This window comes from Morone saxatilis, unplaced genomic scaffold (genome assembly GCF_004916995.1).
Source record: "Morone saxatilis isolate NCDOM2014 unplaced genomic scaffold, NCSU_SB_2.0 Contig18, whole genome shotgun sequence".
NCBI classification, from domain to species: Eukaryota; Metazoa; Chordata; class Actinopteri; family Moronidae; genus Morone; species Morone saxatilis.
Window position 1 is genome coordinate 13,157,020 of NW_023339740.1, and position 16,137 is coordinate 13,173,156.

Here is a 16,137-nt window from a genome sequence, read left to right on the forward strand (position 1 = left end):
AGAGAGAGAGAGAGTGACAGCCAAGCGATCAAGAGGATAACAATCCTCCACGTCTCGGTGGAACAAAGCCAAAATGCAACAGCTGGCTACTGTCCTCTGAGGAACTCTGGGTTTAAGTCTAATAAATAAACAATACAAATTTCTGGGAAAAAGCCTTGAATGCTTCCATCTGGAGATCCATGACAAGCTTGAAGTACTAAGCCCTCACTCTGGTGAGGAGCCCTGACTCTGACATGTGTGCTGCAGAACAGAAGAGTGACGTCCTGGGGATTACCAGAGAAGAAGAAAAATCATGCTTTGCATTGTTACAAGGCAAGCCAAACTAGGCTGAGTGTTTGATGGTACAACAGTGTTTTTTCTACACATAATTGACATGGTACATGAACTGACAGCATTATGCTGCTGAGCAGACCATCATCCAGCCAGGCTCCTGTTTACTGATATGCTTTAGTGAATCTACATCTGAAAAGACTGTAAATGAAACAGACTCAATATGAATTCAACAGGGGACAGCTCAATGGTTTGCATTTAAACCAGTGTCACTAATCCTATCTAAAAATGCCTAGTTTCAAGCTATTATTATGTGAAGATTGGCACAATTTTGATAGCTGATGAAGAAGCGATAGACAGGAAATGTATGACATGCAACTTAAATCCCCAGCTTGAATTGAACCCTGGAGGTTGTTGTTAGGCTGTGTAAGTCTTACCCTTCGGCTTCCAGAGCTCCCCGCTCCCTGTTTTGTGTGGAATTGTTTCCATTTTAAAGCGCCTAGTTTCCTGTAGTCCTCATCACTTGCTCTTGCTAACCCTACTGTTGCCGTATGAAAACTTCATCTGTAAGTTCACGCTACACCAATCAGTGCAGCTGGCCCTTGTTGGCTTTCCCGCTATCCGTCGCAATGCAACAACGCTTCGTACAGCGTGATTGACTACAACATCCTGGGGCTTGCTACAGAGAATCAAAGCTGGGTTTATTGCAGTGGTTGACTGGAGCTTTACCCCTACTAACATAATAACAACTATGGTTAAATCAATATAATGCCAGGTTCAGTACAGAATTAGATTGTTTTCATACTGCTTTGTTTTTATAGACTTCCCAAATACACACATTATTATATTGTAGATCTTTTTTGTGACAGATCAAGTCCATAAAAATAGTTATTCCCTATTTCATTGATTTGATGGGATGTGCATAAAGTGCAGAATACAGAGGACAGACATTTAAATGCCAGATATAATTGGGGGACTTGGTTTGTTGCGTGCCATCACAGACATTGTCATTCCTGTCTTCTCCTGCTGTTAAATCTTTCATAGCCTTTAGATGAGATCTTGCCCTTTTCCACCTGTGGCCCCCCAGTTACACACCAACCACACACACACCACACAACACAAGCACACACAACACACACTTTTATCGTCCACACTGGCTATTGACTCCTTCCCCATTAAATCTACTCTGTTTCGCATCACACTAAAATTATGGTAACCCGAATGCAATGCTGATCTTGCCCCCACAGTTTCATTGCATCCGCTTTTTTTTTCTGTTAATAGACAAGTGCTCTTGTAGTAGAGTGAACCAGCTAGGTCATTGGAAAAAAACCTTCAAGATAACTCTGAAAAAACTTTGTCAATTGAAAAACTCGTAAAGACGTTCTTTCATTGAGATCACTGCATATTATTTGCAGGATTTTAAGGTACTTTACATAATAAGGTGACTTACAGTACTTACTTACTGACTCTGTCTGTCCCTGCACTCTAAGGGTACTTTTTTCGTGCTATTATTAGTTATAAATTAGTTTGTCCTGGCGTGAAGAAATGGACATGCTGCATGAGAGTCTAACTGTGACTATAACAGGCAGCAGAGGCGACATAAAGTCTCACTCTCTCAATCTCTGTCTCTCACTACTCACACAGAACTTACTTTCTCAACCAGTCACGCGCTCAGACATTTTATACAGACTGATTTAATTTGAATCGGTATACTCGGTAATGCTGTCATAATTTGGTTGGTACCCTTAAAGCAAAAGTACCACGTTTGGTACTCAACCCTGCATTGTGCGTTTTATGCTGAGTATGGTTAAAGCCACAAGCAGCAAGCCAAGGCTATGGCCTTTGTAAAAAAAAGTCCCGACCCACCATAATAATCTACTCTAACCTCATACTGAACCCCATTTACATTGCTTAAAATTGCATGTGGAAGATTGTTGTAACCTCTTAAAAATGATTTTTTTATCTGAGCCCTTATGTCCCCAACACTTTTCGACAAAAAGTGGCGACCTTGGTAGCAGGAGCCAGCAGTAGATTAGTTTAGTCATAGTGTAAAGACTGGAAACAGATAGCTTGAGTCTGTCGAAACTTCTGTCTGTCGAACAAAATCCACCTACCAGTGCCTCTAAAGCTCACCAATGACCAACATTGGGCAGGTTACTTGAAAAACAGTCAACAAAAAAGTAATTACATTACTTAAAGCAGCAATAAAGAATGTCCATTTGCCCATGTGGACAAAAGTGGTTGTGTTTTCACCACCTCGTTTTATTTGATTGTGAGGGGATTCTGACCGGATCCCTTTAAGAAGAACAACTGAAATAGACCATCTTTTTGTCGATTGTCTTGTTTGTTTATGTAGATCATATAAAGGCATCAGTATTAAACAAAACATTATATAACCAGTTAACAACTTCTTGTAGTACGTTTAACTATGTCCTCAACAGCAAAAATAATTAGTTACATTACTCATTACGTTACTTTTGTTATGTAGCACAACTCTGACACAAAGTGACAGGCTTTTATCCACACCGGCGACAGGATGGGGGTGCAAAATAAAACATTAGGCCTACTTTAAATTGCGCTGTCAAATTCAGGCCTACTGCATATGTTGCCTGTAGGCAACATCTGAAAGATCATTCTGAGGATATTTTATTTATTTATTTTTTATTTGATGCCACATAACAATTAATATGCAGCAATTCTGGCTATGAATAGGATTTAAGGAACAGGAAGGAAGTTATGCATCTTCACGAGACCAAACAAATAAACAAACAACAAAAACATAATAAAGGAAGAGGTTCAATTAACGCAGTGAGCCCTAGAATAATTCTGACATGACACAAAATCAATTCAGTGCCAAAGTTAGTCTGTTATGGAGCAATAACACCATTATGACACAAATAAATTCAGCTGCCTACATCCTCCCACTGCTATGGACAGTCCTTATTGGAAAATACTGGTTTACTATGCCGCTGACTGCTACTTCTAATAACAACAAATTACGTTCATTATTATGAAGGGGTGGCACAGAGGTCATCCAGGGCATGCCTGGCCGCCCATACCCCTATAGCTAACTCCAATGTAACCCATCCGTGTCAGGTGACATAGTGGAAAGAGCAACAAAATGTGTGTTAGGAAGGGACTGGAATGGATTGGTCAAATCAGCGCAGAACTTTCACCCAGATGAGTGCAGGGTGCAAGTCTTGTTGCCCCAACAATGACAATATGACATGCAGATCATGTGACTTGCGTCATGTGACATGCTTAATTTAACTTTATCTAACATCATCTTTTCCTAAACAAACAAAGTACTTGGTTGGCTAACTCTTCCTGACTAAGTGTTAAAAAGTAATCGCAGGCAGATGCTAAAGGGTACAATGTGCTTTTATATATGACGCTGAGGGGCGTGACAAAGCCGAGTCGCTATTTCACGACCTGGGATGAGAAAGTGTTGAGTGTTATCTAACCACCTCCTCACACCTCGAGCACCTCCACCAATACATTTTTATTACTTGTTACTGAAAAAATGACATTATGGTAACAGCAATCAACAAGTCAAATCTGGTTTGTTTCATTCAAACAAAAACTGAAGGGCAAAGATGACAATTTGCCATTTTAGACACACATTTAATTGCCAAACTATTATGCTAAGCAAATCTAACAGGCTACTGGCTCCAGCTATATATGAACGTTCCCAAAATGTTGAACTATTCCTTTAAAATCAGTCTGTAGTGTGTTTCACAGCATGGGTGGATGTGTGTGTTTGTGCAAGTGTATACAACAATTGTCAGACTGATATGCATGGTGTTGATCAATGTCTTGTCAAAGGGAGCTGAGAATAAGACACATCCTGAGGAGGGATCGCTGCAAAGACAGGCAGGGCACAGACAAGTGGGCTGACAGAAAGAGATAGATGGATTGATATTCACAGGAGAATGGACAGAGGAGGATGAGAGAAAAGGCAACATGAGAGAGTCCTCTGTCCTCTGGTCAAGGGAGGAGTTGCGGAGCAGGGATAAAGCTATGTAATCAGACACAATGACTGACATATATGAAACAAATCTGACTCATGTTGCCAGCTGATCGTCTTAACTGTTGGCTAATGAAATTTGTAACTAAAGTTTGCAGAGCAGAATCACTCAGTGCAAGGAATCCTCTTCACTCCTCGTGTCCCATAACTCATCAAAAGATTGGTGTTGAGGTAGATGACCTTTTCAATGGATATATAATTCACCACCAATATGTACTTTGCCCTTTACAGTGATGAGCATGGAGTGGGAGTATGAATATTTATAGCTGGTCCAATATGGGAGAAACTGGGTTGGTCAGTTGGTCAGTCCGTAGTGCCCACACACACACACACACACACACAGTTTCGATGACATCATTATGGTAGTAGCATTTCAGCATCTCCTCTGCTATTGACACACGGTAACCTTATTATGTGGCAGTGGCCTTAGGTTGGATGTTTTGGATCTGACCTACTGGAGGATGACTTATTAAAACCCAACAAAATGTTCCAACATGTGGCTCAGCCTTGACAATGTAAGGTGTAAAGGTTGGAAGGAAAAGGTAAATGAGTGAAGGAATTAAAAGTGGAGTACTCTAAGCTTTGGATTAAAAGTGCAAGGTGTCCAGATGGTTGGGATAATAGATGTGTAGGTTCTGATAAAGGTGCATGTGTGTGTTCGTTTTTAATTTTAGTGATTGGGTTTTGTCTAATTAAAGGTGTTTTAATTCCTGTGAGGTTATGAATAATGGTTGCATTAAGTAGACAACTGGTGTCTTTTAGTGCTGGCTCTCAAGTAGCAAAGACAATACATTGATGCATCATAGTTTTTAATTATCCTTTAACTAAATCCCAGGGTTTATGCATGTACTTAAAACATAACTAAACATCTATGAGCTAATTAGATAATTTAATATACCACTTAAAAGTTTTGGTGGTGACAAGCTTGGACTCAATTATAAGAAGGAAACGGCTCGCCTCCAGTAGGTAGGTGTGATGTGGCCACTGTGAGAGGTGGAAGCTGCTAATTACAGTATGTCAGACAAGGTGTCAATATGGGCCTCATGTGGCACTTTATTAGACAGTTTCAAATTTATTCCATGTTGGCACTTTGGCAGCCGTGTTTTTTCCCCGCAACAGTAGCATGTGTTGGTAGATTAATTCATAATCAAGAGTACATTTCTGAGTGGTGCCTTGGTTTAGTGTCAGACGCAATGGCCTGACATTATAATGGGGAACATTTTGTGATATAAAAGTCCCCCCTTTCAGGCAGCATTTCTTCTAGAGCAAACAGAAAGAATCCCCTCATATACCCTACAGCTTGCCCTTGTTTTCTCTTCTCGTCTTTTTCTCTGAGTACACACATGTTCATGCACACAGCCATTATTTGACTATATGTTTCTGTTATAATGGCTGAGGCCATTATATTCTGTCGACTAAAACGACTCGGCTGGTTGTTACTGTGTTTTGTCATGCCTTTGTTGTGCTTTCCTTTTGCCTCCACATTATATCATTATTTCTCCTCATCAAGGAACCAGGATTGTGTTTCTTTTTACAAACAAGCAGTGTTTCACTGTGTTTGATAGTAGCAGAGCTAACATGAGCAATGGTTAAAATACACAGTGGATTATTAAAATATTTAAGAGTAAGTATATTGGAATCAGAGGGATATTAACTTCTGACCTATGAACAGGTTTTATATGACAAATGAATATTGTTTGGGTCCCTGCATGTTGTGTGTTTTCACTTTGTGTACAGGTGTAAAACACACACAGATTTAATATGACACAGTAAACAATATGTCATAAAAAAAAAAGAATAATTTAACTTCAGAGCTGAGGTTTCGCTCTGGCTGCTCTGCAGGTGGACCATCCACATGACCCATTTATATCCAATTAAAGCATCTCCTCTACCCTCAAAGGATCAGTATAGAGCCAATTAGAGATTTTCTAATCAACATCTTGACACCTTGGGTCTTGAGTGTCATGGAAAAATATTAACATTTAGCATGCCAATTAGTGTGTGAGTCTGCAGTGCAGGAGAAGGGTTACATGTCGATGTGCATAATAGAAACAGGATACCTCAGACTGGTACACATGGAGGGAGGCAGAGAGAACACAGCAGCTTTTACAAAAAAGGGCCATTTCAATTGCCCTTCTTCTCCTCTCCCAGTTCACCCTTAGAGGTCCCTCAGGTAAGTTTAAGAGACCCCGTCTCAATCGCCTCGCTCTGCTCTGAGAGGTCTGTACATCACAGTGAATGAATCCTGTCAGTTTTATTACCAGAGGATCAAGGCACCACTGCGAAACAAAACAAAACTGAAAAAATAACACACTATATGGACAGCCCACCTCCCCAACCTCATTTATACTGCCACCCCCCGCCTCCTCTGAAGCAGGCATGCTTGATCAGTTTGTTATCCAACAGGCTCTCTCCCCATCACTCAAAGCCCCTCTCAACTTTGGCTTCCTTTACCCGAATCCTGTGCTTAGACTGTTAAAAGTGCATGCAGCTGCTCACTCGTCTGTGTGTCCTCCCAAATTTCTGCTTTCACACCCTCCTTTTCACTACTTCTTTTCTCCTTACCCCATGCCCTCCTTCCATCATTTTTCTCTGAGACAAAGCTCGTACGTAGCAGAATTAAGAACACGCACTTTGATAATGAGTCTTTGGCTAAATGAATTTGAAATACAGTATGTCAACCCTTAAATATGTCAAACAAATCAGTGGCACAGCTGAAAATGTAGATTTTATTGAGCATTTAGTGCTGTCAGTGAATTATTTCTATGCTGTAAATTCCCTCTCTCTCTCTCTCTCTCTCTCTTTGTCTCTCTGTCTCTCGCTCCCTATTTAATGTTGCCCCTCTAATGAAAAGTGGAGGCAGTGTAATCTTCTCCATTGTCCCGCGGGTCTCCCTTCTCCCCAACAGCAGCAGATCAAGTCAGAATAGCGTTGGGCCAACAGACAGAAATTCACTCCCTTGTCGCTATCAATCTCCGCCGCTGTTGACAATAATCCTGATTTGCCTTTCCCACTTGTTTTCACTCCCAAAGCCCCAGCGCCTCCTGCCCACTTTAAGACAACAAGGTTTCACTGTGATTGTTGCTGACAGCTGAACCTGCAGATTCATCTGTGTTGGTTTCAGTGTCACAAAGCTCTGCAATGTCACCAGCTCGGGTCTCGGTCCAAGAAATTATAATATATTCCACAGTGGTGGAGGAAGTATTCAGATCCTTAAAACAAGGAGGAATAACCAATAACCTATTTATACAAGTTGTGTTAAATGATTAGTGTTACTTGATGAGTTACAAGTAAAAGTCCTTTACTTAAAATCCTACTTAAGTAAAAGCACATGTGTTAAAAGCACACTTAGTATGACCTTAACAAATTGGGTGACTACAATTCTTTTTTAAGTAAACTTAAAAAGACAGTAAAATATTGCTTCCATTTATTTATTTTTCCAAGGAAATCTGTTTTTTTTCCAAAATTAATTTGTCATTTTGTCAGTTTACAGTGAAATGTGAATGATAAATAAATTATTAGATCTAGTGATCCATAAATGCGTAAGAAGCATTTTACTGTTGTACCTGGTTATAGTTTTATTTTTTTTTACCGTTGGATATAGTTTAATCATATGATTGCATTTTATTTTCAAAGTTCATAATATCATTTTAATGTCAAATTGAATCTGAAAAGTTACAGCCAGATAAATGTAGTGCAGTAGTAGCATAAAAAAAGAAAAAAAGAAACAGTACAGTGTGGGCCTTAAAGAATGTACTAGATGACTATAATTCATGATTAACTTATATTCCATTGTGGCAATAATAGTGATGATGACTGTAATAACATTTTAAATGTCACACTCTTAAAAATATGTGCATAAAATGTATAAAATAGCTAACTGTATATACAGGAGGAGAACGCAACCATGAATTAATCATAAATGTAACACATTAAATGTCAGCATCTCCACTGTCTGAGTTGAGGCTAAGTGTCTCATAAGGAAGTCAACCATGAAAAGCCATAAATAATACTGTGTCCTTTTGGTTGGCAAATAATAATTAGCTGCTGTTCATATTTAAAAGGCCATTTCAATGAGGTGGTGTGAATATCACTGCTGCAACTTTTGTTATGATCATTAAATTTTGAATTTAATTTAAATAAATTTTTGAATGTGCTGCATGTGGTTTAATCGAGGGATTGTAATAATGTTGTCCGTGCACATGCAGAGAAGTAAAGCCCTTTTAATTGTACTCGTATAGTGTTTTCGTAACAAGTTACAGCAGCCTGTCAGCCTCCAACTCAGCTGAAAATACTACCAGGGGAATCCTGCCGTTCAACCATGTAGACAGATGTTGGATGTACAAGATGTCAGAATCTCTTTACTGTTATATTTTTCCTAAAACCTATTAGCTTTCCTCGGGGGAGCTGTTCAGTCCCTTCAGAGCAAAGCAGTCTTACAGTATAAAATAACAAAATGTCTCATATGCCATGTGGTTTTTCTCAGGTGTTCACTTGAGATTCATAAAAAAATAAAATAAATAAAGAGTAGGAGAGCTGCTCTCATAGGGATGGAGTGTGTGTGAGTGTGTTGGATCTTATCCTGACCTCCTGCTAGTATTTCATGGGCCCATTTGACCACTGTAGCCTATCCTGTGCCCCCATTTATTGTGATTGTATGGAGTTATTGAGGAGTTGGACCTATTAGGCGGAGGGGAGCTGCCATGGCTGTCCGACTACCAATTACCGTAGCCTGCAGCCGTGTATAGCCTGCCCTGACGCATCTGGACGTAGGGAGGGGTGCTGCGAGGGGGGGGGAAGGGAAGGAGGGCGAGAGGGGGTCGTGTTGTATGGGGGGGGGGGGGGTTGGGTCCTCAGGAGACCTGCCACAGCAGCTCGCCGTTAATCAATCCGATTTAGACCGGACAGGGACACACTTAGTCGCTGCTCCCGCCAACACTGCCATGGCAGGGGAGGGAAAATGTGTGTGCGTGACCTGCATCTCATTGGAGTGTAAGGACACAAAAAGATGGATAGATGGGTCCAGGATGAAGAGACAGCGATGGGGTAGCGAATGGGAAAGGGATGATGGAAAGGGTGTGAGGTGTGGAGAGAGAGACAACAATTAATGGAGTGATGTGAGTTGAATTAAAACAAAGGAAATGTATCGATTTATTTGCGTCTGAAGGAGGGGACTAAAAACGTTCACCTTCTCTACATGGAAGAAATGCTTGTATGGAGAAATATATTGAGCTGAATTGATGAAATGAGCGAGAAAAAAAACGCATTATTGGATGGAGGATGAGGAGAAATGGGTAGTTTAGTCTTATTTGATTTGTCTAAGTGATCATAAGAGAGTCAGGGAAGCCTGATGACTGGTGGAGATGATGGACCATATCCTCAGTCAGACCCAGACCCAGAGCCGGAGACAAGGATGGAGTGAAGGTATCATATTTGCATTCATTAATATGTATGCGCTTGTGTACTTTATTTTCCACTATTAAATGGATCGTCTGCTTGAGTAGTTGGTTTGTTACCCAGTGATAGTGCAATTTATTAAAGTAGATTTGCTTACTGGGTGCAAAAAAAACCTACTTGGGCTTAGAATAGGAGTGGACAAAATAACAGAAACACATAATGAATAAGACTGCCCTCTTCATCGTCAAACAGATGTTTACCCACATTAAAATGTTGTTGGCTGAATCCTGGCCTGTGCCAAGTGGGATTGTTCTTCTCCTGAAGAAAAGTCAAGTCAGGAAAGAAGAAATATCCTATTATATCTTTATATCCTATTTAAATATATCCTATCCTATCCTATCTTATGCTTAACCATGTGGGCTACCGTAGGCGTTTGACTTCAGCCAAATCATAATGAAACCTTAATAGCAACATGTATGGGGTCATTAGGATCTTGGAATATGGGGATATCATTGGATGTATGTTTAGCAATATCACATTTATGTTAACTGTTATGTAAACATGTAGAGTAATCCTCAGATGTAACGACTTCCACGTGACTGGTCGTACCATTACAGACTGAGTGCATCAGAGTGGATCACACCCTCTGCGTTTCTCCTCACATAAATCTGTCCAGATGTAAATTAAAGAGTGACGAATGACTCATTGGACCATATTACTTTTTGAAAGTGTGTCAGGTTCCAGGTTCTGTGATCTTCACACCAGATAATGCATCCTTAGGGTGTTGGTTTTGAATTTGGCAGACATTAATGCCAGTTTTATGAAGCTCATAATATCAGCTCTTGTTATAACTATGTCATAGGGGCGCTGATTACATTGTTTGGTAAGGCTATGGTGTTGTTTGACTGTCTGTCCTTGCCTATGCATTATGCCCATGTTTAGCATTCAATGCATTATGAGTTTTATTTATTTATTTATTTATATATTGCCATTTAAAATTATGTTTCCTGCATCTTAGCTTCTCTGTGTTTCTTTAAAAACTCAAGGTGATGGTTTTCAAAGATTTTTTTAAAGTGCTATTTAGAATTCAGCGTAACATGAATCACTGTCTCACTTGCCTTGAATGTTATTGAGTTTCTTTCAATCTAAAGCTGCTATGCTATGTTTCTAAAATTATGAATAACCGAATTACTCTGTGCTATGAAACTAAATAATATTACTCATTTTAGAGTCTTTCAGCTCTTTTTTTTTTTAATGTACAGCCTACAACCTTTTTTTCATTCACTCTCATCAGCATCAATTTCAGCTCCCTGCTGATGTGGGTGAAAAGGCTCTAAAAACACACATTACCTGCCAAGCAGGAGACAGACAAATAAATAATAAAATAACAGCCAATTGCTGTAGATCAGCTGCAACAAACAAGATGTCCATATAGCAATGCTATGTGTGTATGTCACATTCATTGTGTTTGCTGTAATTGCTTGACAAACAAACTGATGTCCTCCCTGATGCCATCCGTAAAATCCCTATCAGACTCTCTGCAACAGGTGGATCAGGTGTGAGCGTAACAATCCTCTGGAAAAATTGATGGTGGCTAAGAAAGGTTGTGCTCAGATGGAGGTTTGAGGCCAAAGATCACTGCACATCTCATCTATCTACCCAGTGGACAGGAAGGCATCTGTACTGATGACTTTACACCAAGATCACAGAATGAAACAGGAAATAAATCCAGATAAGGTGAACAGACTTGTTCTACTGTGAGAAGACGAAGAAGATAAGCCATCAAAATCATCACCCTATTATATAAACTAATTATAAAACAAAATAGCCAGTAATAATAACGATTGTTCTCATGAATGAATTTGGTTTTATTTAAAATTCTACCATTTATGTTTTGCATTAGATCACTAAATTGCAATATACTTGTTTTTTTTTTTCATGTTTCCTGTACCTAGTACATTTAGATGGCTGTGGTGATGATTAGTCAAAAAGAAGCAGAGAGGTTTGTCCCCTAATGAAATGTTGGAAGCTAGTCAGTGAAAACTGTTCCTTGAATATTCTAGACAAAGAAAAGCACAATTTATTTTTGTTTAATTGAGGCAAATGATTCAGTGCCATTTAGCAATGATGTGGGAAAAATGCAGTTCATACTTTTGCCATCTGAACAAAAATGTGCCATATTTACGTCAGTAATCTGCGAAGAGAGTGGCTGGTGTTCGGTTTGAGTTGCAGCCATGTTTGTCTCAATTTAATACCGATGCCTAAAAATGACTCATTGCCAAAACTGGGTGGGGAAAAAAAACCTGCAGAACCAATCCAAACTCTTTAGTTGTTTGTTTTAAATAGCTTGCTCCCTGTCATAAAGTGATTCACTGTATCTCTAGTTTGTTTTATCGTGGAAGAGAATGGGAGGAGAATTTCAGGTTAGATGTGACCTTGAAGTAAGGGCTCTACGTCTGTTAGCGGCCGTTCTCGCTGCCATTCAAGGAACTACTTTTTTTTTTTAATAGAAATCCCCAGACAGTGTGTAGACACTGAGATCTCCAGTCCTTAAGTATCGTGAGCCATGTGACCTACATAAACGCACAAGACCAGCGGTAGAAACACTGCCGCTTTTGTCCACACCAGAATCACCAGAAATAAAAGTTCCTTATAGCTGCTTTAAAATATGTTATTTGATAAAAACATGTCGCCACCTAAAATTTTAAATTTGACACACATTCCTCCTCTGTCCAAACTTATTCAACCTCAGCCTCCTGTTCTTAGGTTTTAACTGGATGCAAAATTGGTCTTCAGAAAGCTGCTAACCAAAAAACAATTACACAATGTTAGTAGAGATTTTAGAGAGTTGCCTTTTCCCTGTGGCTTACCAAGATGCCGGCCGTTAGTCACAGTGTCCACAGTTTAATTTGATCAGGGACCTTTGTTATATATATCTCCCCCCCTCATCTCTTCGCTGTCTATAATAAAGGATTAAAATACCCAAGAAAAAAAAGTGGAACATCAGCAGCTTTAACACAGACCACAAAACTCATTTTGTATCTGTTTGTTTCCATCTTTACAACCTATGAACATCTTCTGTCTCTGTCTCAGGTGAGGGCCAGTGCAATTGCTCAAGATGCCGACCAGAACTACGATTACGCCTCCAACAGCGTCATCCTGCACCTGGACGTGGGGGACGAAGTGTGTGTGCAGCTGGACGGGGGCAAAGTTCACGGCGGAAACACCAACAAATACAGCACCTTCTCTGGCTTCCTCATCTACCCTGACTGACAGTATACTCACATTTATATACTCTCTCTCCCTGTAATCAAGCAAAAAAAAGTTTCTTCTCCTTTCATCTAACACACCATGCTGCCATAATGTACTTTGCCATTTCAATGCTGTTCAGTACACAACACATGTAATAACATGATCACAGTTAAGAGAATTTGTGTAAAAATGAATATAGTATTGTATATATTACCAGGTAACATTTACTTCAGATACACACACTTGTGTAATCATTATTCTGTGCCATGTACAGTATGTTCAAGCATGGCTAAAACACGATTCACATCTGTTTCATATGCACACATTTGCTTGTACACACGCACATACACACACAGGTGTGCACACATTAATTGAACATCTCCTATCAGTTGTTATACTGAGACAAGATGACCATTTTAGCCACCAGTCTGAAATTGACTGAAATAATCTCTGAAGGTAGACTGTAAATCGAAGTGCGTGTACTGCAGGCTCTCGCCTTCACTGTGAGACGGATTTCCAAACGAGAAAAGTCATGAATATATTGATCGCAGCTGATAATATAGCCAACAACATGAACATAATCCAGTGTGTTGTATGTCTGTGCTCATGCCTGTGTGCAGGCATATGTGTGTGTGTTTGTGCTGAGGTGTCAAAGCATTGCGTTACTGTTAGTTTAACTTGCACTGTCTGACTCCTGTTAAGGGAGGGGGGGTTGTCAAGTTGTTGGTAACAGTCCCTTAACACACACAGCATATCGATACTGAGGTTTAGCTTTAAGATTTTCCCTGAGCCAGAGCTTATGACAGAGCCTTATCATGTCCTGCTAATGAGGCTTCCTCTCGGCCTCATCTGTTCAGTCACACTCACACCTCCGTAGTTTGCTGTATGACTTTATTGAAATTGTTCGACATTTTGGGACATACTCTTCTTTGCTTTCCTGCCAAGAGTCAGATGAAAACATTGTTACCATTCTCATATCTGTCGTTCATTATAACGCTACGGCCAACAGCTGGTTAGCTGGGTGTAGCATAAGGGCTGGGTGGGTTGTACGAAGTGTTTGGCCGACCACGTTGGAAAAGTGTTTACATCAGTTCAGAACGGCTACACTCGAAGGCAGATTGAAAGGCTGGCTCACATGGAGAGCAAGGTTGCACAATATTGTTTAAAAATGGGGATAATGGTGCCGATTTTCAGACCGTCTCTCTTGGAAGACATTCATAATGTTGCACTTGTTCACATGAAAAGTGACTGAAATAGTGTAACAAGAGAAAAAAGAGAGCTAGAGAGAGGAGCTCAAACCCTAGTTCCTTTCTTACCTCTGAACAGCTGACCAAAGACGGCGTGAGGTTGGTGTGAATGTCAGAAAGCCGCATCAATCTTTGGAACAGCCCCGCTAATCCGATGTTTGAAATGTGTGTGAAGGGGTTTTCTGAAGCTATTCAACTGTCCGACAAGCGCTTTTGAAAAATGATAAAGGCGGCTTAATGCTAACACAGCATTGGGAACAGGGGTAAACAGCTAGTCTGGCTCTGTCGAAAGGTTTTACAACCCGCCTACCAGAATCTTTAAAGCTTGCTAAATAACAAGTTATACCTCATTTGTTTAATACGTACAAAAAAGTGTTTGGGTTAGCATATTATGGATAGAGCCAAGCTAGTTGTAGCCCCCTGTTTCTAGTCTAGCTAAGCTAACCAGCGGCTGGTTGTAGCTTCATATTTACCCTACAGACGTGAGAGTGGTATCGACCTTCTCATCTAACTCTCTGCAAGAAAGCAAATAAGCTTATTTTATGCTTTCATTCAGTGTCGAACTATTCATTTAATTTGACTGTGAATATACCCATGTGACAGGTGACTGTTGTTGATTTACTGCCATGTGCCATATAGGTTTTCTGTGCCTTACACTATCTGTTTCATTTTCATTTTTTATGCATGAGACAGTTTCCTTTGAGTTCGGGCTGATCTGTGTAATGCAAACCGCAATCTGACGAAGATTTCTGATGAAAGCGAACATGGGCAGGAGGACATCTTTTCATGTAACCGGATGTAACTCACTGTTGTAAATAAAAGCCCCTGAACTGTAGACAGAGGATCATTCTGTATGACGGGAAACACCCGTGGGAAGCATGACACTGTTTAATTCAAAATGTGCATCCAGAAAAATTATAAATATGTTGATGTAACCAAATTATTATATTAAACGATTCTATTTTTTTCATTATACTATGCTTAGATGGGTACAATATAATACTCCTTTGAGCACATCTATTGTAGTTTTAGTGCCATGGAAGAAGAGAACTTCATATCGACCCAATAATACACTTGTTAAAATGTGGGGCAGAGACTATATTGTCCCAACAAGTGGTCCAGTGTTGAAGTCTGATAGCATGACTGTACCATGATGAGATTTGGATGTGAACTTTCCTGATGAACTCGTCATTCTTGTGCTGTGATTGAAAAAATCATCCTGACGTTGTATATTGTACACAGACATTCCTCCTGAGTGGCTTAACATAACCTCTGTGCCATACTGCATCCTCCTGTGTGTGTTTTCTGGCGCTGTTACCTTTGTTCACGAGCAGTGTGGATTCATTGTTGTCACTGTACTTTGCAAGCTGAGTTGTGTGTATTTGTTATGTATGAAATCAACATAGATTTTCCTGCCCTTGAAGACCATGAAACACAATAAAAAAAAGAAAATTCAGGATTATTTTGCTGTCAGAGAAAAAACAGCGCTTTCTTTATTCCTTTTGTTCTTTACTCTCTCCTCGCAGGAAAACCAAGAACTCAGCAGATGTTGACATCTGCTGAGTTCTTGTTGTGTGGTACATTTTGACTGTTCACAAATCTCAAGATTTTAGCAGCATTTGTCAAACTCATCATAAAGTGAGGTTCACATATTTATTTCAGCAAATTTAAAACAGCTGACAAATACCTTTCAGTATACTTCAAGCACTAACCTATCCACCATATCTTTGTTTCCTCCACTGATAAAGCGGTAAATTATCTGAACTATCATTATTATTTTTTATTTACATGCTCAAGTTTACAACTCTTTATGGACTTGACTTGCAGTTTGCTATCTGAGCACAATAAACAAAGCAAAAAGGGGGGAAAAAGGAAAAGAAAAAAAGCAACCAAATAAGTTAAATTTGTTTGTCAGATAGCAAACATAAGTCAAGATCGATTGAA

At 39.7% G+C, this 16,137-nt stretch overlaps 1 protein-coding gene across 1 annotated transcript in view; it reads left to right on the forward strand.

Annotated features, from left to right (window-relative positions):
- LOC118328507 (complement C1q-like protein 4) overlaps positions 1 to 13,034 on the forward strand; it is a 14,325-nt gene extending 1,291 nt beyond the window's left edge. Inside the window, exon 2 of the mRNA XM_035662265.1 lies at positions 12,788 to 13,034. Within this exon, the coding sequence (XP_035518158.1) occupies positions 12,788 to 12,967 (180 nt within the window). The 3' untranslated portion in view covers positions 12,968 to 13,034. The remainder of the gene's footprint in view (positions 1 to 12,787) is intronic.
- Positions 13,035 to 16,137: the final 3,103 nt, after the last annotated feature.